Source organism: Trachemys scripta, chromosome 3 (genome assembly GCF_013100865.1).
Source record: "Trachemys scripta elegans isolate TJP31775 chromosome 3, CAS_Tse_1.0, whole genome shotgun sequence".
Taxonomy (NCBI): domain Eukaryota; kingdom Metazoa; phylum Chordata; order Testudines; family Emydidae; genus Trachemys; species Trachemys scripta.
The window spans coordinates 160,365,705-160,390,151 of NC_048300.1; the positions used below are offsets into that span (position 1 = coordinate 160,365,705).

General features: G+C 40.8%; 2 protein-coding genes across 7 annotated transcripts in view; one reads left to right on the forward strand and one right to left on the reverse strand.

The window, feature by feature from the left end:
* The window catches only part of ANGPT2 (angiopoietin 2), a 64,510-nt gene extending 45,342 nt beyond the window's left edge, over positions 1-19,168 (forward strand). For all 4 annotated transcript variants that reach the window (XM_034766365.1, XM_034766364.1, XM_034766366.1 and 1 more), the window contains 4 exons: positions 1,988-2,089; positions 2,652-2,818; positions 16,069-16,199; positions 17,799-19,168. In XM_034766365.1, the coding sequence (XP_034622256.1) occupies positions 1,988-2,089; positions 2,652-2,818; positions 16,069-16,199; positions 17,799-17,959 (561 nt within the window). In that variant the 3' untranslated portion in view covers positions 17,960-19,168. The remainder of the gene's footprint in view (positions 1-1,987; positions 2,090-2,651; positions 2,819-16,068; positions 16,200-17,798) is intronic.
* Positions 1-24,447, reverse strand: part of MCPH1 (microcephalin 1) — a 226,099-nt gene that overhangs the window by 100,550 nt on the left and 101,102 nt on the right. For all 3 annotated transcript variants that reach the window (XM_034766362.1, XM_034766361.1, XM_034766360.1), the window contains one exon: positions 23,292-23,369. In XM_034766362.1, coding sequence (XP_034622253.1) covers positions 23,292-23,369 — 78 coding nt within the window. The remainder of the gene's footprint in view (positions 1-23,291; positions 23,370-24,447) is intronic.

Consider the following 24,447-nt stretch of genomic DNA (forward strand, 5'->3'; position numbering starts at 1 on the left):
CTCTGTTTTACATCTCCAGCAGAATGTCTTTCTAGCATCTCTTTGTAAGATTACAAACTGACTCACCAAACCACTTCCTGTAGCTCAGATTTTCCTTAGAGGGCTCCCATCTAAGTATTAACTAGACCTAACACTGCTTAGCTGATGAAATCTCAGCCCAAAGAGGAATGACTGCATGCATTTTTCATGAAGTGTGGCTACTTTGTCCAGTGGAAACACAGTTCACCTCCCCACAGAACTAGGAAGCTTAGGTCTAATTTAATATATACATTGTTCACATTTAAAGAGTTGCAATTAAGCCTATAACACACAGCTCATATTGAGCATCAATTTATGTTCACATTAAAACTAACATGGAACAATTATTCCATGTTTAAGCTACAGTAGTATAAATGGTATATCCAAGAAAGTATGAAGCCTCAGTCTGCATTATAAGGTAAATTAGATTAAAAGGTCTGAAAAATAAAACACTACTGTAGTTAGTGGACCAAATTTGCTACTGGCAAATGTGAATCTAACTCCACCAAATTAAATATGGCCTAACATTTCTAAAACGGAAGTGATCTAATTTTTATCACTTCTTTAAACCAGGATGTATGTTACATGAATTAGTTTCTTTCAGTGTTTTCACACTGGTAAAGCTGCTCCAAGAATCTTCTATATAAAGAAACAGGAAAGGACAGAATACTAAAAGGTAGTTCACCGAGAACCTTAAATTGTAACTGGCAGTTCTTTGCATGTAATACTTTAATGACCAGGTCACAGTAAGTTTCCTAAGCATTAGGAGATAATATAATATACTGTAATATTACATATAATACTGTACATATAATAGTAACAATTAGCTATGATATAGCGCTTTTCATCAGCAGATGACAAAGTGCTTTACAAAGGAGGGGAGTATCATCTCCATTTTACAGATGAGGAAATTGAGGCACAGAGAAGGCGAGTCACCCAGCAGGTTGGTGGCAGAGCCAGGAATATCACTCAGACAAATTACTTTATCACATAGCTCATTCTTATGTAACAAATGAAAAAATTAACCCACTCTTGAATAGTTAAGACATGGCACAGACCCATCCAAATTTCTAATCCAATATCTAAAAACTATATTAAAGTGAAGGTTAACTCAAGTGGACATCTTTAGAGATTCTCAAGGCTTTGTGATTACTTTTGGGAAATGTCAGAAATACCGGCTTAACTTTGTTTTATGTTTTTAATATAAAATGTAGCTTAGAGCAATATTATTAAACCACTAGTTTAGCTGCAGCTTTTGAAGTCAGCCTTTCATCACATTAGTGCAGAAACTGATGTGATTATGTTCTGCATTGTGCAAGGCATTTTAAAAATCTAAATTGTTTTAAAACCAATGTGTTCTTTTAACTAAAACATATATTTTTCTGAGAAACCATAAAAATAAAACAAATATTTTGTTTGAGAGTTGCTTAAACTATTTTTGCACAAGAGCGGGGCCAGCAACTGGGACTCTCGTTGGCAGGAGCTGGCAGTCGAGATCCCAGGCCGGCAGCGGGCTGAGCCGCTCAGCCCGCTGCTGGTCTGGGGTTCCGGACGCCGGCCCCTCACCAGTCTGGGGTTCCGGACGCTGGCCCCACTCAGCCCGCTGCCAGTCTGGGGTTCCATTCGCAGGCCTGTAAATGTAAAATGTATTACTGGCATGCAATACCTTAAATTACAGTAAATAAATGGCACACCACTTCTCAAAGGTTGCCGACCCCTGTAGTACAACATAAAACCAATATACAGTAAGTACAGTATTTCAAAAACATTCAATACCGTTTCAATATCATCATTAATTACAATCTTAATTAGACTGCAAGCTATTCAAAACAGCTCAGCTTCATAGGTGTTAGCAAACCTGGCATGCTCTGCTAGGCAAACAAAAGCCAACAGTAGTTTTAGTGTATACTGTGTCAATTGGCATGTGAGTACCTGCATTTATGCAATTACACACTCTTCTTATTGACAGACTTATTGTGATATGGAAAGCAGTGGCGGGGGGTGGACAGTTATTCAGCGACGTAAAGATGGCAGTGTGGACTTTCACCGGACATGGAAAGAGTACAAGATGGTAAGATCCACTCTTTGGAAGCTTTAAATCTAATTTATTATTTTTCTGATAATCTCTGAAATCTACACAGACTTAATCACAAAAGAATATTAATCAGTTACTTAAAGTTGTATTGCCTAAACAGGTTCTAAAGTTGCATTTTAGTTCTTAGATGAAAAATTGTGCTTTCATTTGGGAAATGCCAGAGTAATATGAACTGTTTGCCTAAGCAGAGACTTGCAAGTGTGATGTTTGTTTTTACAAAGAAATGTAGCATTTTTTTTCTAAGTATTTCATGTTGCGTCCACATCTTTAATTTTCATTAAGTTATTTATATTTGTGTTTCTATTGGCAAATGTTCACCAGATCTAATACGTTTAATACTGATACATTTTGTTTAAAGTTCCTAAATTGGTCCCTACTGAAATCCAAAATTTGAAATACCAAAGACCTAGGATCCTCATATTTTGTAGTGCACTTTTTGTGTTGACAAAGCAATTACATTTAAAAATTGATGAACTGGTTATTTCAAAATCAAAGAAAAACAAATTAAATTTATTTAAATATACAACTTGAATTACAGGGATTTGGTGATCCTGCTGGGGAGTACTGGCTGGGAAATGAGTTAGTTTCTCAACTGACTAATCAGAAACGCTACGTTCTTAAAATACACCTGAAAGACTGGGAAGGAAATGAGGCATATTCATTGTATGAACATTTCTATCTAGCAGGTGAAGAACTAAAGTACAGGTAAGCAAACACAGCACTGAGTTGAAAAAAACATGTCAGCTATTAATTCCTGTAAATTGTTCTGCTACATAACTTTCTTTTTACATTAATTACAAAGCAGTTGCTCTGAATGCATTTAAAGTAGGTCTTTGCTACTAATTTTCACCTATACTCTACATAATCTTAGTAGATTTTTTAAAAAATAGAACAGTATGTACCTTTTATGTACCAGTATGTACCAGTATACAGTAGGTAAGTAATACCTTCAGGCCCCTCCTTCCCTTTATAGACAGCCCAACATGCAATATACCTGATACAGTGTGTGTAGGGGGGAGAACCCAACAAGGCCAGAATTGAGTGTTGGCGCATAGCTCTCAAGGAGCCTTGAAGGAGTGGCCTCCTGCGTGCATGTGTTCTCTTAAGGAGATGAAAAGGCAGAAGCAGGCAGATCAGGAATTACTTCTAGTGACAGTCCCCCCACTTCCCGATCTACACCCATGGACATGCATACAGCAACCACAAGGTTGCAGATGCACGGTCTGCCAAAGTAGGGTTGATTTGTTCTCTGATTTTTGAGAATGAATGCAGCTCACAGTTGAGTTACTCAATGGTGGGTCCTCGGTTTATCCCAATGGTAAGGGTTTAATTTCTAGTTTCATTGTTCCTCTTATTTTAATAAAACTTTATGCCTAGCAGAGTGTTCTTGTAACTTTAGCCTGTACATATTCTGTCCACAGTTACAGTTACCAATATGTTTAAAAGGAAAGTCTTCAGGGGGATCTTTAATATTCTATTCTTGAATGGAATTAAGTGGTCTTGTCTTTAGGGCAAAAGAAGTTACCAGACTAAGGTCAGGAACTACTTAAAAAAAAAAAAAAAAAAAAAAAAAAAAGGAAGAAAGGAGTCACTGAAACCATGATTCCTATGGGTAAATAAGGTACTGGAGGCTGGATGATAGAAAGGATTGGTAATGTGATAAGGAGCCTTTCACTTTGGGAAAGATTGCTTTAGGTGAACTATCTAGAAAAGAATTGAGATCCATTGGAGGGAGTAGTATGAGGAGGCTTACGTTTCTTTGAGAACCACTGGACGGAATAGCATGAGGAGGCTTATAGTACTGCTGTCCAAGCTTTGTCCAGTAGACAAGTTAGACTACAAGGAAGGTCAATCTGACACCTTCCATGATACCCAAATTCATACATTTCTAAATGAAAACCTTTATAAAATACAATTTTGCACCCAAAAACTAAACTATATTCAAGGAGCTCAGAAGCCATTAAAAACATGAGCTCTTAAACATTACATTTTTTTCATCAAGGAAAATAAAATTAGAATAGAAGACTTTCGCCATCAAGAGATTACCAAAGGTTAACAGAAATACACTTTGATTTCACCTCAACCCCCACATAAAAAACAGTCCCAAACTGAAAGTTTCTCGCCTGCAACTGGAGTTATTCTAGATGGCTTTGCATAGTCAAGATTACAGTGTACTGCGCCACCTTGTGGTGTTTTGGGGTAGAACCTCCTGTAGCAGTGTCAGGTAGAGCCCTCTCATGCTCCCACCCCTCCCCTCAGTGTCACTGATGTTCTGAGGGCAAGGCTATGTAAGAGGCAGAGTACCCTCACCACCTTCTGTTAGTCTCAAAGGTGCCACAGGACCCTCTGTTGCTCTCACCACCTTAGTTGCAGCCACCTCAAAGCCAAGACACAGAACAAACAAGGACTCTGACAGAGAGGGGAAGGTGGTAGGAAGTGTGAATATGCAGAGCCCTCTCACAGAACTTCAAACATGAGCAAGTAACCTTCATTTCTTCTTTGAGTGCCTCTGCCTATTCCCAATTATGGGACAAATTGAGCAGTGGTGAAAACTTCTTGGAGTCAGGAACAAAGTCCTAACTGAATAGGGTCTGAAGCACCACTTTACCAAATCCAACATCTGCCCTATAGGCCAAATCCAAAATATAATGCTTCGTAAAAGTGTGCACTGAAGTCCAGGTTCCAGCTCTGCAAATTTCAGCAACTGGCACCTGCTTAAGACAAGCAAAGGAAGTAACCACAGCTAGTGGAATGTGGTTGAATTGAAGCAAATATAGGAACTTTTGCTAGTGTGTAACATTCAGCAATACATTTTATCCATCAAGAGAAGAAGAAACTGTATAACTCATGTAGTTTTTAGCATAAGACACTAACAATCTAGAAGATATATGAAAACTTTACTCTTATCTAAATAACAGGCAAGGGACCTTCTGGTTTCCAAAGCATGTAGCAGGACCAATTTCTCCTTATTAGAGTGTGGCTCGGGGGCGAGGGGTGGTGGTGGGGGCAAATTAACTGTCTGATGTGAAAAAAAAATCAACCACCACTTTAAGTAAGAACTTGAAATCAGATCTGAGAACTACCTTTGTCCTTATCAAGAGAAGTAAAAGGTGTATAAGCCCTAAGAGCATTCAATTCACTGCCACCCCAAGCCAATGTGATGGCAATAATGAAAGCCGTTTTGATCAATAAATAATAGAAAGAACACAGAGCCAAGGTTTGAAAGGTCTACTTCACCAGCATGGCTAACTGAACTATGAAAAAACATCAACTACTAACGTGTGATATGCAGAGATGGCTGCCAAATGAACTTTAACAATGAGTTAGATAATTCCTGAGATTTCAAGTACATTAAGTATTCAGAACACAAGCAGACACAAGGGAATCAGATTTTCCCTCATCCGTGCCTGAAATCTGGGTCTACTTTAAGAAGTAACAGCTTCTAGTAGACTGTTTTCTAGAATTAATTAGCATGTCCTGCAAAGACAAAGAACATGATTGCTCAAGAGCAGACAGAGTCAAAGTCCAATTGCCAGTGCCAACAGGTGAAGAAACTATGGATCTGTGTGAAAAATTCCTGCCCTCCTGCTGAAACAGCAGGTCTGGAGGCATTGTCAGACACATTAAGATTCCACCAGAGAATTGAAGGAGATCAATAAACCACTGTTGACATAGCCAAGCCAGGGCAATGATAATAATCTTTGCCCTGTTCTGGTGTATCTAACCACCTTCTGAATCACTGGAAAGGGGGCGGAGGGGAGAGAATATACATCTGGCCTTTTCCCCAGTGCAGCAGGAAAGCATCTGACCAAGATAGTCCCTACCCACTCTGGAACAGATGAGGTCACACTTTGTTGGACCATGTTGCAAACAGCTTCACACCTGGTCAATTCCAGCTAGAGAATATGATAATTGACAGATCTGTTACGTACCATTTGTGCATCTGAAAGCTGTCTTTGCTGAGATGATCTGCAACTACATTGCTTCCCCCTGCCAGATATAGGGCCACAGTAAAAATTTTAAGTATCAAAGGGGTAGCCGTGTTAGTCTGGATCTGTAAGAGCAGCAAAGAGTCCGGTGGCACCTTATAGACTAACAGACGTATAGGAGCATGAGCTTTCGTGGGTGAATACCCACTTCTTCGGATGCACGGGTATTCACCCACGAAAGCTCATGCTCCTATACGTCTGTTAGTCTATAAGGTGCCACCGGACTCTTTGCTGCTTTTACAGATCCAGACTAACACGGCTACCCCTTTGATACTTAAAATTTTTACTGTGGCCCTATATCTGGCAGGGGGAAGCAATGTAGTTGCAGATCATCTCAGCAAAGACAGCTTTCAGATGCACAAATGGTACGTAACAGATCTGTCAATTATCATATTCTCTAGCTGGAATTGACCAGGTGTGAAGCTGTTTGCAACATGGTCCAACANGGTGGAGTCTCCTTCCTTGGAGGTTTTTAAAGCCCGGCTTGACAAAGCCCTGGCTGGGATGATTTAGCTGGGAATTGGTCCTGCTTTGAGCAGGGGGTTGGACTAGATGACCTCTTGAGGTCCCTTCCAACTCTGATATTCTATGATTCTAAGGTAGACTGATCCTGATTGAGTATTTCTTGATTCTTAATTTTCTCATCAAAACTGAAGCTTGTTGTTCCACTACGAAGATGATGACAAGAAAGTGGGCTGTTTAGATTTAGACCTTGGTTTGAAAGGCCTCTTTCTACATTGATTCTGGAAAGCTACAGGTTTGCTGGTATTGTTGAAATCTTTGACTTGACAAAAAATAAAATAATGAAGACTGGGGGTCGGACTGCTTTTGGTACTAGAAATAAAATAGAGGGCCTTTTCCAAGCAGAGAAAATTAAACCCAGAGAGTGGGCTGTCAATCTCTTGTCCTTTAATTTTTCTATTAATTTGTCTTTTCACTGAAAAGGCACTCCCCCTCCTTGAAACGAGAGCTCCTCCAGTATAAGCCAAGTGTCCAGAGCTAGAGAGGAGGAACAAAGCCAAGCTTGCCTCCTGATAGAGGAAATGATAATGTTCTGGCAGTAGGGTCCAAAGTGTCATGTAAGTTTTGTTAAAACAATGTCATCTTTTTCCATAAATAGAACTGTAGTGGGCCATGACTACCTGATAATTTGCCTTTCCTCCCCTTATGAATCAATCTTTTCCCCTCTCCCTATTAGATGGGGTGGAGTATGATTGTCCAGATGTTGCCCTGTTAGTGGCAGCGGTCACCACAGTGAATTATGTATAGGATGTGTATGGAAACAGGAAAACCTCTCAGATGGTATCTGAGGCAACCTGTCAACCTTTTTGGAGACAGGTTGACAAGAGGCAGTAGCAGACCACACACATTCAGCCAGCTGTAGCAAACCATCCAAAATGGGTAGAGATATTCTAATCCTAAAGGTAGCATCAAGGATATCAACAGTGTGGGAGAAGTCTCCTTCACAGGCACTGCAGACAGATTCAAAGTGGACGCCATACAGTTCACCAAATTGTGGAACTACAAAGTGCCTTTGAAAGGAAAGGAGGCAGAAGCCACTCCCACACGTTCATCTGGTGATAAATCAGGTTCACAGTGTGTTTCCATATGTTCCTGCTCAAAGAGGGCAGCTATCCCCTTACATTCTTCCTCAGAAAGCACTGTCTGAAATGTCAACGGCCCAGGAGAAGATGGATCTGAGGATCTCTGAACTGTTGGATTCTTTGTAGACAAAACTTTACCTCTCCAGCCACATGGAGGATAACTGATGAATTCCCGAGGTAGCCCTCAATAAGGTCATCAGCCCCAGGACCGCCAGTCTCCCCAGCAATTTGGATTCAGGAACATGCCTATAGGAGGTAGTCCAAAGGGTGGTACAAAGCAAGTTATAGGTCTTTGTGTTCCTCTATCTCAGGGGTTCTCAAACTTCATTGCTCTGTGACGCCCTTCTAACAAAAATTACTACACGACCCCAGGAGGGGGGACCGAAGCCAGAGCTCGCTTAAGTCCCTCCAAAGCCCAAAGCCCACCGCTTCGGGTGGGGGGACAAAGCCAAAGCCCAAGGGCTTCAGCCCCAAGTGGGGGAGACTGTAGCCTGAGCCCCACCACTTAGGGCTGAATCCCTTGGGCTTCGGCTTTGGACCTGGGCAGTGGGGCTCAGGTTTCAGCTTCCGGCCCAGCAAATCTAATGCCACCCCTGGCGACCCCATTAAAATGGGGTTGTGACTCACTTTGGGGTCCCAACCCACAGTTTGAGAATTGCTGCTCTATCTTCCTCCGGTATTGACCCAGGTCTGGATCAGAGATAAAATGCACCAGAAATGACAGTGGTAGGTCTGAGGAGGAAGGGCTGAGGATCCAGCTCTTTATGGAGACCCTGTACAGGTCCCAGAAAGAGAACGCATGCCACTTTATGGCCTTTTCTTCTTAACAACAGACAAAGATTATGATGGATCTTGGAACCAGGGAAACATGCCTCCTTTTAGAAATCTTCCATTTCACACTCAGATCCAATGCATGAACTGGAGCCAAAAAGTGAACTTGGGCTGCATGATGACAGACCTTTCCAGAACCATGGATGTAGCTCAGGGGTGGGCAAACTTTTTGGCCTGAGGGCCACATCGGGGTTCCGAAACTGTATGGAGGGCCAGGTAGAGAAGGTTGTGCCTCCCCAAAGAACCTGGCCCCCACCCGCTATCCGCCTCCTCCCACTTCCCACTTCCTGACTGCCCCTCTCAGAACCCCCTACCCATTCAACCCTCCCTGCTCCTTGTCCCCTAACCACCCGCTCCCAGGACCTCCCACCCATAACCACCCCCCGGGACCCCAACCCCTATCCAACCCCCCCTGCTTCCTGTCCCCTGACTGCCCCAACCCCTATCCACATCCCTGCCCCCGAGAGGTCCCCTCGGGACTCCCATGACTATCCTACCACCCCCTAGCGGCATGGCGAGCTGAGGTTGCGGGGGGGAGGCAGGGGACAGCAGAGGAGGGCAGGGGGCTAGCCTCCCTGGCCAGGAGCTCAAGGGCCAGGCAGGACAGTCCTGTGGGCCGGATGTGGCCCACAGGCCGCAGTTTGCCCACCTCTAAGGTAGCTGGAACCAACACTGGAACCAAAGCAGGAATTACAGCAAGTCCGAAGACTTGGACAACATCAGATCCAACATTATATACAAATCCATCTCCATTGCTAATAAAATTGGAGGTGAAACAGGTCTCTGCTTTAGAACGATATCAGCCTTGTCAGAATTGGACAGAATCAATAATTCTGATGCATAGGAAGTGGCACAGCCAACAGTGGCCGCTTTGTTCTATGTATCTTTTTTCAGTGCTACACCACGCAGAATTGAAGGCGCTGATGGCCCCAGTTCTGACACACTGATTGAATCTTCCTGGATCTGGAAGTGGAAGTAGGAATTGACCTTGGTCCTGCAGTTGAGGGGGATCCATCAGGATCAGAAAGTTGCAAGGCATGAGGTACGGCATTGGTGAGGATGATCAAACTGTCTCTTGACCTTTCTTCTGGAACTAGGGCAGTTGGATCTGACCATGCAGCCCCGGTTTGGACATGTGTAGCCTCAGGAGCTTTACTGAGGAAGCGCAGGAATTGAATCCGTCCCCAACAGGGGTTTCAGTTTCTTGGAACCCTTCAGTCACTGGAACTCACAGGAGCCACGACTGGCCTCTGAGACCTTGGATCTGAGGACTGATCTGATCCAGAAAGTCTAGCCTTGAGAGCTTCCTTGAGAAGGATCTTCAAGTGAGTCTCCCAGTCCTTGCAGTCTCTGGGACTAAAGGTTCAGCAAATCAAACATCCAGAAGGTGTGTGTTCTTCTCCCTGGCAGTTAAGGCACCGCATGTGGTGGCTTCCTCTGCTTTAATTCCACTATAACCCAGAACGTCAGAAAACATTAAATATACTAACAACCTACCACTAGAAGAAAGAAAGGCTTAAGGCTTAAGAAGAAAAAGGCTTCAGCTCACAAACAGATTGAAGTTCACATCCATCCATGCACACATGGTTGGAAGGAACTGAGTGGGTGAGGGTGGTCTAGCTGACACTGCTAGAAGGAGGTTCCACCAACGGCAGCTCAGTACCCCATAAATGGGAATGTGCAGGGCCACTCAAAGAACTATCAATATCTTACCCCCAATTCCCCCAACAAAAGTTGGATCTTAATGCCTGAATAGTATGTGGTTGTTTCAAATCCAAACCAAATATTTTCTCATCTGGATAGAGTTAGACTCTATAGCAGAGATTTTATTTTTACATTAAGGCACTATAATATTTATAAGGACAACCTTTGTAAAATGGGTCATTACCCTGGTCCATTTACATTATTAAAAAATAATTACTGCAAACTAAGATGGCTGTCTGCAAATAGATACTTCCTCTTGAAATGCAAGCATTTGATGTGCCATAAAATTCAGTGGTTTAAAGTATATTTTATTTAACATTATAAAAAGGATATACATTTTAAAATTATCTTGAAAATATTTAGCTACACTGTAATATTCATGGCATAAAAATAATTTCCTTTTACATTAGTAAGTTTTTTAAATGCTTCAAAGAAACAATGTAAGGGGGGAAAATGATATACTGATCCACTTAGCACAGGAACATATATGGTCAGAAAAAGACTAAGTCATGAGATCTAGTTCTACTCCCAGCTCTGAGAGACTTTCTGGGTGACTTTGGACATGTCTTGGTTTCTCCAGCTATATAACTGGGAGAATTATAGCTATCTACCTGAAAAGGAGACTGTGAACCTTAACCTTAACTTAATGCCTATTAAGTGCTTTGAGATCTTTGTACTTACAATCTCTCTCACTTTCTATCCAAATTATCATCATTGGCCAATAATTTATACTTAGGTTTCTAATTTCATATGATCTTCCCTTGGAGATGCTGGTTGCTGAGCACTTTTGGAAATAAGGCCATTGTCACATTTCAGAGTGCAATCAAGGCCAGGGAGAGGCTGTGTCATCGCCTGTAACCTGGGTGATTCACAGTGCTTTGCTATTGTAGCTCCCAAAATGGGCTTCTCACAGCCTAACCAGGGTTGCCAACTTTCTGATTGCAGAAAACCAATTGCCCTGCCCCCTGCATCACTCTTTCTCAGAGGCACTGCCCCTACTCACTCCATCCCGCTCGCTCTCCCCCACGCTCGCTCACTTTCAGTGGGCTGCGGCAGGGGATTGGGGTGCGGGATCTGGGGTGGGGTCAGAAATGAGGGGCTTGGGAGGGGACTGCAAGCTGGGGCCAAAGGTTTTGGAGTGTAGGAGGGGGCTCAGGGCTGGGACAGAGGGTTGGGGTGTGGGACAGGGTGTGGATTGCAGGCTCTGGGGAGGGAATTTGGGTGCAGGAGGGAGCTCAGGGCTGGGGGTTGAGGTGCGGGGTGCAGGCTTCAGGTAGTGCTTACCTCAGGCGGCTCCTGGAAGAGGCCGGCATGTCCCCCCTCCGGCTCCTAGGCAGAGGTGCAGCCGGGTGGCACAGCATGCTGCCCCATCCGCAAGTGCCATCCCCACAGTTCCCATTGGCCAATGTGAGCTATGAAGTCGGCACTTGGATTGGGGGCAGCGCACAGAGCCTCCGTGGCCACCCCTGCACCTAAGGGCTACAGGGGCATTCTGGCTGCTTCCAGGAGTTGCAGGGAGCCTGCCTTAGCCCTGCTACGCCACCAACTGGACTTTTAACAGCCAGAGCCACCAGGGTCCCTTTTCGCTCAGGCATTCCAGTCAAAAACCAGACGCCTGGCAACTCTAAACCTAACAGCATGTAGCTCACATGCTGAGTGTCTGTGTATAGCTACAGGCCTGGCCCAGCAGCAATAACATCGGCTGCCTGTCAACAACTCTCCAGTCACATTCTGGCTTTCATCAGCCTTGGATACTACCTGCAGGGTGACCCCAATACAGTCTTAGTCCTGAATTTTCCCCAAAACGTGTGTTCTGGACTTTCCAGCCCTCTCCAGTTCAAATATTAGAGATCCATTGCCTCTGTAAAGGGTCAATATGCAACAGTTTGCTACTTTAACTGTTCAGTTTAAACACAAAACTGGATTAGTTTTATTAAAAAATAAAACAAATTTAACTACAAAGAGATTTTAAGTGAGTACAAATATAAGGTATTAGAGTCAGAAAAAGTTACAAGAGAAATAAAGATAAAATGTTTTTTAGTAGTTAAACATAACAAGCTAGACTTGGTTCAAGGTAAAATCCTTACCAGCTTCCCAGCAACATTACTGACCAAATTCTCAGGTCAGTTACTCCCCCAAAGTCAAAGGGCTGGTTGCTTTGTCTTCTTAGATGAGAGAGAGGGAGAGAGAGATAGGTTGGGGTGTTTTTGCACCTCGCTTTTATAATCCAGTCACCCTTTGAAATGCATTTTCCTGAGGATTACCCCTAAATAAAGTTCATTCCAACTGTGAGGACGGAGACATGAAGTCTCATGGTGAAAAAATATCCATGTTGTTTGCTAAAATTCAGATAGATCTGTTCTTACCCCCCCCTTCATTGCCAAACAATAGTCACTTGACAGGTGATTGGCAATCAAACTTTGACACCTGGCTAGAGGAGGCAGCTTATCCTGTGTCTTCGAGAAACCGGTTTACCCACTCCCCAGACTTGCTGGTAAACACATGGTAATCAATTTCAGCTTATATTCATAACTCCTAATACATGTTTCGTATATATATTACGCAAGAATATTGACGATCTGCGTGTTATTAGATTTTAAATGATACCTCAACAAGATGTATTTTGCACAACAATTATTATAATAATGTGGAAGGAGTGAATATTGGGGTGTTTTTGGCCAGAGCCACTTATTTAGGTAAGTGAATATAGACTTTAGGTTTCTAACTTTAGAAGACCTTTTAAAAATAACTTTCATCAATTATGCCCTTGCAATAGACGTGACTTTCTATTTGAAGATCTCAAAGCATTTTTCAAGAATTAATCAATTAAACTTCACAAACCCTGTGAGGAAAATTTTCAAAAGCTCTGAAAAAAATCTAGTTAAGATTAATCACACCAGGTTTTAAAAAAATCCAAAAACCCATTCAATCAAAATCAATAAGAGTTCACATTTATATATAGCCTTTTACCCCACAATACCCCAAAGTGATTCACAAACTTTACAAATATATGATAGCCCCACTCTAATGGAGCCTTCGATAAGGCAGGAAAGGAAGGAACTAAGATGGCACACCAAAACAGGAGAGGGGAAATTTAGGCCAAAACCACCCGAGAAAAATCTATGCTCTTCAGAAAGTTGCAATGGGATCTTTCACATCAAAAGTAGTTTCAAATTGTTATTCACAGGTATCCTGATTTTAATCCAACCATTTCTTAAATCAATGACTAGAATAATGGCCTGTTTACGTCAGGCATCGAACAATGTTTGAAAACTAACCGTAGACTTTTACACAATGTTTGGAAACTGTTAACACTGGACAGACAAACTATGTTAGAAATAGGCTTAATTGGATCAGTATTTGAAACCTAAGTCTGAACTCTTTAAAAAAAAAAGTTCAACATCTACATTAAGCTTTTTCTAACATCACCTACACTTTTAAAAGGATATTTCAAAAAAAGATAATCTGTAATAAGATCATTAAACTTTTAAAATCCATTGTTAGTGATAAACATCCATATTTCCTTATATGAAAGTATGAGGAAGTGTGAAATGGTTCAAAATATTCTGTTTATAATTGCCCAAGACTCTTTAAAATAATTTAAAAACTAATTAACATTTAGAGAAAAATTCAGCATTGTAATAAAACTGACTCCAGGATGATGGTCCTTGATCTAATGACATTCTACAGCAGGCAGGCACATAGCAAGATCAAGACAAGTTTGAGAAGAAATTAAAAATTCCTTAGAAGATCAGTCCTATCTCTTAAATAAACAAGATAGCTCTATACTACTTGATAATCACATGATATAAATCTTTCAGTTTTTAAAAACAATGTAATAGCAGCCTCACTTGAAAGTTAGACTTGTCATATGACTATGAAGTGCTATATAGCCTATATCTTCCCTCCAATATTTCAAAATTAAAATCATTGTTATTGACCATGAATTGATTTGACATTTTTTTTTAATTCTCAAAAGATTTGCAAAGGAAGAGTCCCTTTGGAAAGTGAGAAGGAAAGGACAGAGAAAAATCAACCTTATTACCAATGAAATTTTACCCATCACTGATACACAGTTTTCATATTAGACTGCCACAGCATGTTAATATCAGTTACTCCTGAGGGCATTCTGCACCAAAAAAATTAATAATTCTGTGCCAAAAATTAATAATTCTGCACACAATATTTTAAAATTCTGCAAGTTTTATTTGTCAATAAATAAATGCAGAGGCTCCAGCGTGGCAGTGGGGAGCACAGGCCACTGGCTGTACGAAGGTGGGAAATCACTGCTTCCCTACCCCCAGGACATGGACTCAGGGGTGAGGCTGCACCCGACCCTGCCACAGCATAAGGCCTGGGCCTGCTCCAGAAACACCCTGGGGCCATACCCCTCTGCACCAGATGCCGGGCAGGCAGACTCAACCAGGCAGGATCCACATGTGGAGGGGCTCAGTGGGGGGGGATCCAGGTGTGGGGTGAGAGGATTCTGTGTGGGACAATCTAGGTGCAGGCAGCTCAGTGGTGGGTCTAGGTGTGGAGATCTGGATGCACAGAGGCTCGTGGCGAGGTGGAGGGGGGTCCAGGTGCAGGGACAATGGGACTCTGCAAGGGCTTCCAAGTAAAGGTTGTTGGAGCCCAGCGGAGGGGTCTGGGTGTCTCAGCGGGAGGGGGGATCTGGGTGCTGGGGCAGTGGGGTTTGTTGGGGGGGAGGGGTCTGGGTGCAGCTAGTTGGTAGTCAGTGGCATGGGGGTCTGGATGTGACGGCTCAGGGTGGTGCAGGGGGTGGGGCATCAGGGTGAGGGTTTGAGTACAGGGAGCTCAGTGGGGATGGTCTGGGGGCAGGGGGTCTGGGTGCAGGGAGGCGCCAGATTCAGGGGTTGAGGTACAGTGGGGTAGGATTTGGTATGGAGGGCTAGGGGGGTTCTGGATATAACAGGTGAGGCTTGTCAGGGATGTCTGGGTATGGAGGTCTGGATGCATGGGGGTTGTGTGGCTGGAGGGAGCAGATCCCCGTACAGTGACCCCCCCAACCTGTAGGAGTGATGGGGCAGGAAGCAGGGGAGGATGCTGAGCTTCCTGGTTTCTGGGGGTGGGTCTGACACCTTGCAGGGGAAGGGGAAGTCCTGTCCTCTTCTGCCTCCAGCCCAGTTGGGACTAGCAGCTGATCCCAACTCAGGGTAGGAGCCACTGGCTGGGATGTCCCTAGCCCCGCGGTGATTTACCTCTCTGCCGGCTGCTCTGGGTGCCGGAAACATTGTACGTGCGCTGCTAGCGAGTGGTGCATGACTGCTTTTGCAGCTTCCCTTTGCGCCCCTGTCAGAAAGTCATTTTTCTGCGGGGAAGCAAAGAAATCTGCAGGGGAGATTCTGTGCAGGCACAGTATTCCCCCAGGAGTAACCCAGTGTAAGAATAGGGCAGGGAGAAAATTAGGTAGAGGATTTAAAAATCCACTACTAGTGTTGCTTACATGTAATGCACTTTAATATTGCAAGTTACTATGGTATTAGTTCTTCTTACATAGAGTACATTTCTCAAGGATTATCAATATATACCTCCATATAATCTCTGTTAATCTAACATAGGTGGAACAAACATCTATAAAAGCAGAGGTTATTTTATCTCTTCAATATAATGTTATGCTGGCAGTGTTACTGTTCATACCAACACAATACCCTTCAAAGAAAGTTTATAGCTGTACATTAACAAGAGGAGAATCAAACTGTTGTTTAAACAGGATATTTATTACAAAAAATTTCCTCATTACTGTGTAGATCAACTGCCATTAGCTTCAATCTAACATTTGTTTTTCCGTTGTGCACTTCTACAGGATCCAGCTTAAAGGACTTACTGGGACAGCGGGCAAAATAAGTAGCATCAGCCAACCAGGAAATGATTTTAGCACAAAGGATGCAGACAATGACAAATGTATTTGCAAATGTTCACAAATGCTAACAGGAGGTAGGAATGGTTTTCTGTTTCTCAATCTCCCTATTTTTATTGGCAGTAAAACAGTCCATGAGGTAAATAGATGGTAATTTTGACGTATTAAATCCTGACTAGTGACAAAGTCCAAAACTCACAATTGGAAATGCTAGTTCAGTGAGTTCAAATTTTCTATTTTACCATTTCAAAGACAGCTCAGCTAAAGTAAAAATGAGAGGAGTTAAAATTGGGAGGAAATAGGCCTTCATTCTCTCACAGCTTGTGCAACAACAAGGCCTGCTATTGTGAAACTGGTATGAACAGAAGACAGCAGAGTGCGCTTCCAAATAGCAAGGGAAAGTAGCCCAATGATCAAAATGCCCCCCAAAAGTATCCGGAATCATCTTTTTAATCAACAAAATGGTTTCTAAATTGTTTAATTAGGCACAAGAAATCTCTAGTGATCCTATGGGAACTAAGCATTTTATAGGCTCTTTAAAAGTATAACAATTAGAATGTAGTTGTCATGAAATAATACATTTCAGTAATACAAAACATTACTTTTTCCCCATATTTAAATATAATTTGAAGTTAAGAATACATTTACTCAAAGCATACCAAAATTATTATGTAGGTGGATAAATTCTGGATCAATTTTGTTCACACGTTTATTGACATTACATTTTAGATTGCTTCTGTATCTTAAAGCAGGTTTAATTTTCTCTATAATTCTGCTATCCAGTCACACCTTCTGTAATGTAAATGTTGCTTAAGAGAGGCACACTCAATTTACAAAACAGTGATCTGCTTCTTGAGTGTATAGATTGCAAGTCTGAAGGCAGTTTAAATTTATCCGAAGGGAGAACTGGATTATTGCCTTGTAAAACACAGCACTCCTATTACCATCAGTATAACAAAAGTGTAAAAATATTGTTTTTACTAATAAAAATAAAGTTTCCCTATTCCTTACTAACAACTCAGGACAACAAGCGAAATTTGAAGAAAAAGATGTGAAACTGAATAAGTTTAGCTACTTTTTTCTCACCATTCCTTTATGCAGAGTTCAGCTAGCTGTTTCAGTACTGAAAGGCTTAGAAATAGTGCACATCTTTACAGACTTTAAGTACTGAAGCAAACTGAATTCGCTGCAAGGGAAGCAATTTTCATTTAAGTAGAAATGTAGACTTTAAAAGTGGAAAATTATATAATCTTGAGAGAAGGCAGAAGGAAAAAGATACAATATCATGATTATCCTCTTCAAGCCAAATTCTGCCCTTAGATCTATCACCATCAACCTCTGAAATATGTAGTAAGATAAACTTTTGAGGAGTTGATTGAAGCCCGCTCCCTTATTTTACAACCACATCCCATAAAATGCTACAACTCCTACAGCTAAATTTTGTAGTGCATATTCCTCAAGTATGTTATTCTGCTATATACATTTCATCATGGTTAAAGTTACCAAGGAGGAGAGATCTGGAGGCACACAAGTGAAAACTAGGTATTTTAATATTCCTATATTTTTTCTAGTTTCAGGATCAGGACACTGTAAGGTATTTGTGCATACAATTTTGAAAACTACCTACACTGATAATTTAATTATTTCAGATTTTTGTTTGTTTTCTGTTCTTACAGGCTGGTGGTTTGATGCATGTGGTCCCTCCAACTTGAATGGAATGTACTATCCATTGCGGCAGAACACCAACAAATTTAATGGTATTAAGTGGTATTACTGGAAAGGATCAGGGTACTCTCTCAAAGCCACAACTATGATGATCCGACCAGCAGATTTCTAAATGCCCTTTGCATTCTATGTGAATTGTGTATTGTATAGTCTTCAAAAACTGCATTTGCCAAACATTTAAACTCACAGCTGCAATTTGTCATTTTCCAGCCCAGAAAACATGCACTAGTATTCTGAAGGGATCAATTTGTTCCAATTCTTGAATTGTGATAGTCTTCATCAGTTCAAGCTCACATTACTCAACTAGACACAGCAAAGTCTAAAACATGAAATAATCTGTGTAACAATGATTTTGGCAGAAAGACTAAGTAAAAAGGATGTCCAAGAAACTGTCAGACAATTTAAGGACTTTGTTTTCTTGATCATTTATGTTGTGTGTGTTAGTAAATAACTGGAACTGTGAAAAATATCTAAAAACTTAGTTTTAGAAATGTGCCTTTGTGCTCATCACTGAACTTTAAACATTACATTAATATAAAACTCTCCTAACTTGCAATCTAATCTAGAACTATTTTTCTATCCAATACCTTGTTTGTAGTTTATGTACATAAAAATATATAGTGCCTTGTAATTAGCTCATTGTCATAATTAAAGGATACATTCCTTTGCAAAGACTTCTTTGCAAATAGTGTTTAGACTTATTTGGGGCTTTTCTTGTAGTCCACATCAGTTTATTTAACAATCTGAGTAGAAATAGTATCTCCACTTACGTGCTTTGCATTTATTCTTGGAAAATTGATCACTATTTTATGATTTTTTAAAAAATTATCAGATTTTGTACTTATTACAGTTGATATTTTAAAGTACAAACTCTCCTGCCAATTATAGTATGGTATCATGTGTTTCATTACACTTTCTATGAAGATTGCACTTTCCCCCCTTTCTAGTTGTTTAATGTATAACAACTGAGAATTAAGTATTACATAATGCTGTTGCCTCACTTAAACACCAGACAACTGCTGTTCTCCATGCAATTAAATATAACTTGGTGATGTTTGTTTAGACCTTTTGTAAAAAACAAGCTAACTTTAATAACTTCTTTAAAACCAATCTGCTCTTTTATGGAAAAAAGCTCATGTTTATTTCTTAAGATAAATTTTATTGCATTTTAGAAAGAGAAAGAAGAGAAACCTAAAAATATCCTATGGACAGAGTTTTTCTGTGTGGGAAATAGCTGTATGAGACTTGGGCAATTCTGAGTATGGTGATAATCTAGGCCTCAATGTATATCTTTAAGTGAATAAATGGCTTTATTGGGTGATTTTTCCCTATGTTTATTATAACAATATGTTTAAAAAGTATGTATTATAGGTTATTGATAGAAATGCTAAAATTAAGGTTCAGAAGACACTTCTCTTCTAAACACTTTTCAATATTTTATATAGGTCACACCAAAAAATTACTTCTGGGTTGAAATTTCTCATGCTTGGTATCAGCCCCAATCTTACAATTTTAGACATTTTTCATTGAGCGCTATTGAACTTTGAGTTCCAAATGTGACACAAAAAAGCATGTTTCCGATACTGAACATTTTCTAGATTTTTTTGAGGCTCAGATAACAAAACATGTTAAAGTCTTTTTATTTTTCTATGTGCACATTACATCAGTAATTGTGACTGATGTTGGGAAATGAGTCAAAAAGAAGAACCATATTGTGGTAAATCAACTGCTCTCAAAAAGTTACCCAGTTATATGCTTTCAGTGGCAAAAACAGACTGCTGTAGTAGTAGCAAGTAATGTATCAGAATTATTCAAGGAGAATGGAGGCAAAATATATATTATGAGACTTATAAAAATAATATTTCATTGTGATTTATATGAACCCCGTGAACGAACAGTTAATTGAGTTGTCCTAACAAGCATTTTACATAATAGACAAAATATAATTAAGACCGTTATTTAAAAATGTAATATTACTTCTACCAAGCTTATAACATTCTTCTTCAAACATACTAAGTCAAAAGATTACTTTGCAAATCACTTCCATAAAACAGCTGTCTTACAATGGTATGATACTTTAACCCCCATTTTTAATTCAATAGATCACCAAAATACTGATAATACTTTTATTCATATGAAGAAATACAAAAGATATCCTCAATATCTGAAAGATTTAGGTCATCACCCAAAGCAACAATCCATTCTTTAAAAGTGCTCATTAAGGAACATCTTGGTATCAGACAGCACAACAATGGGCACAGTATGAATGACTGGTCAGTCATTAAATAAAAATCATGCTTCCTTGACCTCAACTATAATCCTCAGTTTGTCTAAGGAAAGTACAGGGACAATATCAGATAATGAAATGAACACTGATTTAAGGTTTAATTATTTTTTCCTATTATGAATTGAGTTGCGTGAGCCAGATCTGTAAAATATGAATTCTTGTTTCATAATATTGTTAAAAATTATCTGATGAGTGCTCAGAATTTTTGGCACATCTAACCAGCAGACATTGCTGGTCTAGTTTGATTTTCCAAAACTCTCAATCTTTACCATGGCATTAACCTTGATCATTACTCCAGTCAAAGTTTTAAAATCATCATTCTGTAATTACCATCTCTAATTTTATTTGAAAATTCTGTAATTTTTTAAAATCAAACCTTAATGTTTAGAATTCAATTAATCAATTTTAGATGCCTTTCTAACTAAATAAGATTGCATGGCTTATTTAAAGTGCAAATGCTATCTAAGAGAGACTATACAGGTTTCAGATAAGGCAATGTCAACCATTCAGTGACTTGTACCACAGCCTGCAGTGACTGCAAGAAGCAACTACAAATTGGCAAGAGTGCCTTTTCCTGCCTCGTTCCTCAATAACCTTCAAAAGCATAAGCATTATATATTTCTCCATTCCTATCCCATCCTCCCTTCTTAAATGCTTCTTATGAGATATAAGAAGAAAAGGAAGGAAACTCTTTTGAGCGCAACTACAGTATTTACAACAAGAAAAATTAAAACACCTTGAGAGGGGAATGTTTGAAAAGAGGATAGATTCACTTATTCACAGATAAAGTACAACAGACAAAAACTCTCTGCACAACCCTAATGTGCCTCAACCTAACTTTTCAATGTCCCCCAAGCCTTCCCATTTCTACTGAAGGAATGATGGTGATAAGCAGATATTAGATAGAAGTGAGGAGTTAACAAAAGGCAGAAATCACTCTCAAAGGACTTTACAGAATGTTGTGCAAAACTACTGATAACATGCCAAGTTATTAATGAGAAAAAGGGTTTAAAAAACAGAAAACCCTACAGCCTTAAGCTAAAATCATCTGGCTTTCTCCTGCTTCTCTCTTCAACATACTCTATAAACAATGATGGGCACAACAGAAGCAGCACACCTACCTGAATAGAAAACAACATGCTAGTTATTTGCTGCCCCACAAAACATCCCTCCACCTCTCTCCAAAAGGACTCTTAGGTTAAACAAATCTATAAATGCACCACTAGTTTCTTTTTACACTCACACAGTCGTTTTAGAATAACTGTTGTATTTTCTCTACACCAGGGTTGGGCAAACTTTTTGGCCTGAAGGCCACATCGGGGAATAGAAATTGTATTTCAGGCCATGAATGCTCACAAAATTGGGGTTGAGGTGTAGGAGGGGGTGAGGGCTCTGGTTGGGGGTGCGGGCTCTGCGGTGGGCCTGAGTTGAGGAAGGGGTGTAGGAGGGGTTTGGAGGGCAGGAGGGGGATAAGGGCTGGGGCAGGGGTGTGGGAAAGGGTGCAGGTTCCGGTTGGGGGTGCGGGCTCTGGGGTGGGGCTGGGGATGAGAGGTTTGGGGTGCAGGAGGGTGCTGGGATCAAGGGGTTTGGAGAGCGGGAGGGGGATCAGGGCTGGGGCAGGAGATTGGGGCATGGGGAGAGGCTCAGGGGTTCAGGCTCTGAGTGGCACTTACCTCAAGCGGCTCCCGGAAGCAGTGGCATGTCCCTTCTCTGGCTCCTACCTGGCAGCGCAGCCAGGCGGCTCTGCACACTGCCCCATTGGCAAGCACCGCCCCTGCAGCTCCCATTGGAGCACTTCGAAGCCGGAGTGGAGCCATGCCGCGGCTTCCGGGAACCGCGTGGAACGGCACCCGAGGCTGCGCCCCGGCTGGAGCGGGGCAAGCCCCAGAGCCAACTCCCCAACAAGAGCACGCGGGATGGCTTAAAGCGGCTCACAGTTTGCCCACCTCTGCTCTACACTATAATAGCATGTTATTAAAAACGAAAGAGAAACCTTTATCTTGGAAATATTCAGATAAAATGATTATGAATGTAAAAGGAATTTAAAAATCCCAAATTCAAAAAATACAACAAAATTGTAGTTAGGAAAGCAAAGTTCAATCACCAGTTAAATGTTCTCTCATCAAAACGTGTGAAACATTATATGAAACAAGTAGCTGAAGAAAATATGTCTTACACAGGTAACACAAATTGTAAAGCCTTTTGTGATGTGATCAACCATCAGGTTGGTACAATCCTGCTTGTATCAAAGCCCAAAACCAATTTACTGCTTAATAACTTCAGACAATATGAAGTGGAGGTGTACCTGGAGATAGCCCAGGATATACAGGTAATAAAACTTTTTGCACAAATGCTCAAGTCATTGCTGGAAAGCTAGCATTTAAGAAGAAGTGCTCTGTATTACTGACTTACTGGGTTGTGAAGCCCATAGCGACTTTAAGTTCCTGAAATCCATTCAGTGGAAAAAACAGTAATGCACGCAGCATCTGGAACAGAAGTGTTAAAGCTGTGGCCTGTTGCCTTTTCCCACCTTATGATAGTCTCCAACTGAGACACGAGCACAGCAAGAAATAAGACATGATACTACAAAACTCAAGAATGTGCATATTTAAACATGAAACTTAGGCCAGGTGTACACTACAGACTTACATTGGTATAACAGTATAACATTGCTCAAGGGTGTGAAAAATCCTCACTCCTGAGCGAGGCAGTTATAGTAACCTAACCGCCACTGTAGATAGTGCTATGTCGACAGGAGAGTTTCTCCCGTCGACATAGCTACTGCCTCTCCCAGAGGTAGATTAACTACGCTGATGGGAGAAGCTCTCCAGTCAGCAAAGTAGTGTCTTCACTAAAGCTGCACCACTGTAGCTTTTTAAGTGTAGACCTGCCCTTATTTACTCAGAAGTTATTCAACAAATGAATCTCTTTCTAAATGTTTATATATTATATACCACAGGTTTTGCATACTGTTCAGGAAGGAGGATTGGACAAGAGTGGGGAGAGAGCATGAGTGAGCAAGAGAGAGAATACGTGTATCTATATTTTTTCTAATAAAGACACTTATCCACGATAGCCAGTCACCATTATTACCCCTAGTTCTGTAACTATTCATTTAACAGAGAAATTAATCTAAATTCACAAACATTTAACTTACAGGAGCTGCAGGGAAATTGGCTGACAGTTCATATGGTTCCTCTGAAATCCAATGTCCACATTCCAAAGACCACAGTACCTAAAATAAGTTAAGTAATAAGTAGACACTTAAAATTCTATAGTACTTTTTAAGAGGCAATAAAACAGCAGCCACTTTGAAAACAACTAAAATTAACACTGAAGTTAGAATAGTTGGTTACACTTTTTTTTTAAAACCCAAATCAAATGTTTTCCTGCAGATTAATAAGAGGTTTAAAAATAAGAATTTGTGGTTGCTTACTTGAAGTCTTTCCTTTCTTCAAAAGGAATAGGTCCACATATCTTCAGTGAGGATAATCACCTGTCTGTAGGTTTAGAATAAAAGCTGATTGTATGGCTGATAAGAGACTAGCCCCTATCCTCTGGAGACCCTCTCAGTTTTGAGATGCTTCCAAAGCTAGCCTCTCTGGATTATGAAACAAAAAAAATGAATCTCTCATCCTGCATCAGCACCTTGCCAAAATAATACTCAAAGAAAAATTTAACTACTGCAGAGAACTTTAAACAGATCTCTCTTTTTCAGGGAGAAACAGATCTGTGGGCCTATTCCTTCGAAAAGGGAAAATTTTCCGGTAAATAACCAAAATTTCTCCCATTCTCTCTCTCAGGGCTAGGTCCACAGATCCTCTGCATGGGATTTTCTCAGCAGTGACAAAATTCCTAGGGAGGGAACAAAATAATGTCAATGAAAGAAAGGATTCCCTTACCAAAAGGAATCATCAGTGTGCAGAAACCACATGACAAAGGCTGCATCACCTGAAAACTGAATATCTATTTTGTAAAACAAGGTAAATATATGCAGGGATGACCAAACTACAGTTTTACAGATTACATTGTAACCGGCCTGTCCTTTCTCCACCCACAATGCCACCACCACTTGTACTGAGTGAACTCCGATGCCCAGTGGAGAATTGAATCCTTTTGCTCTACATGCCTCAGCAATGCATCAGCGTATCTATTCAGATTGATGATTTAGATGCCTTAGCACCTCTTTTTCTTGGATGAAATAAGACCAGTAAGTCTGTTTTTCTTATGCTCAGTCCTTTTCACATAAAGCTTTAAGGCTCATCTTATATTCAACAAATGCCATAGCTTCTTCTTTGGGTGAGAAGGATGTG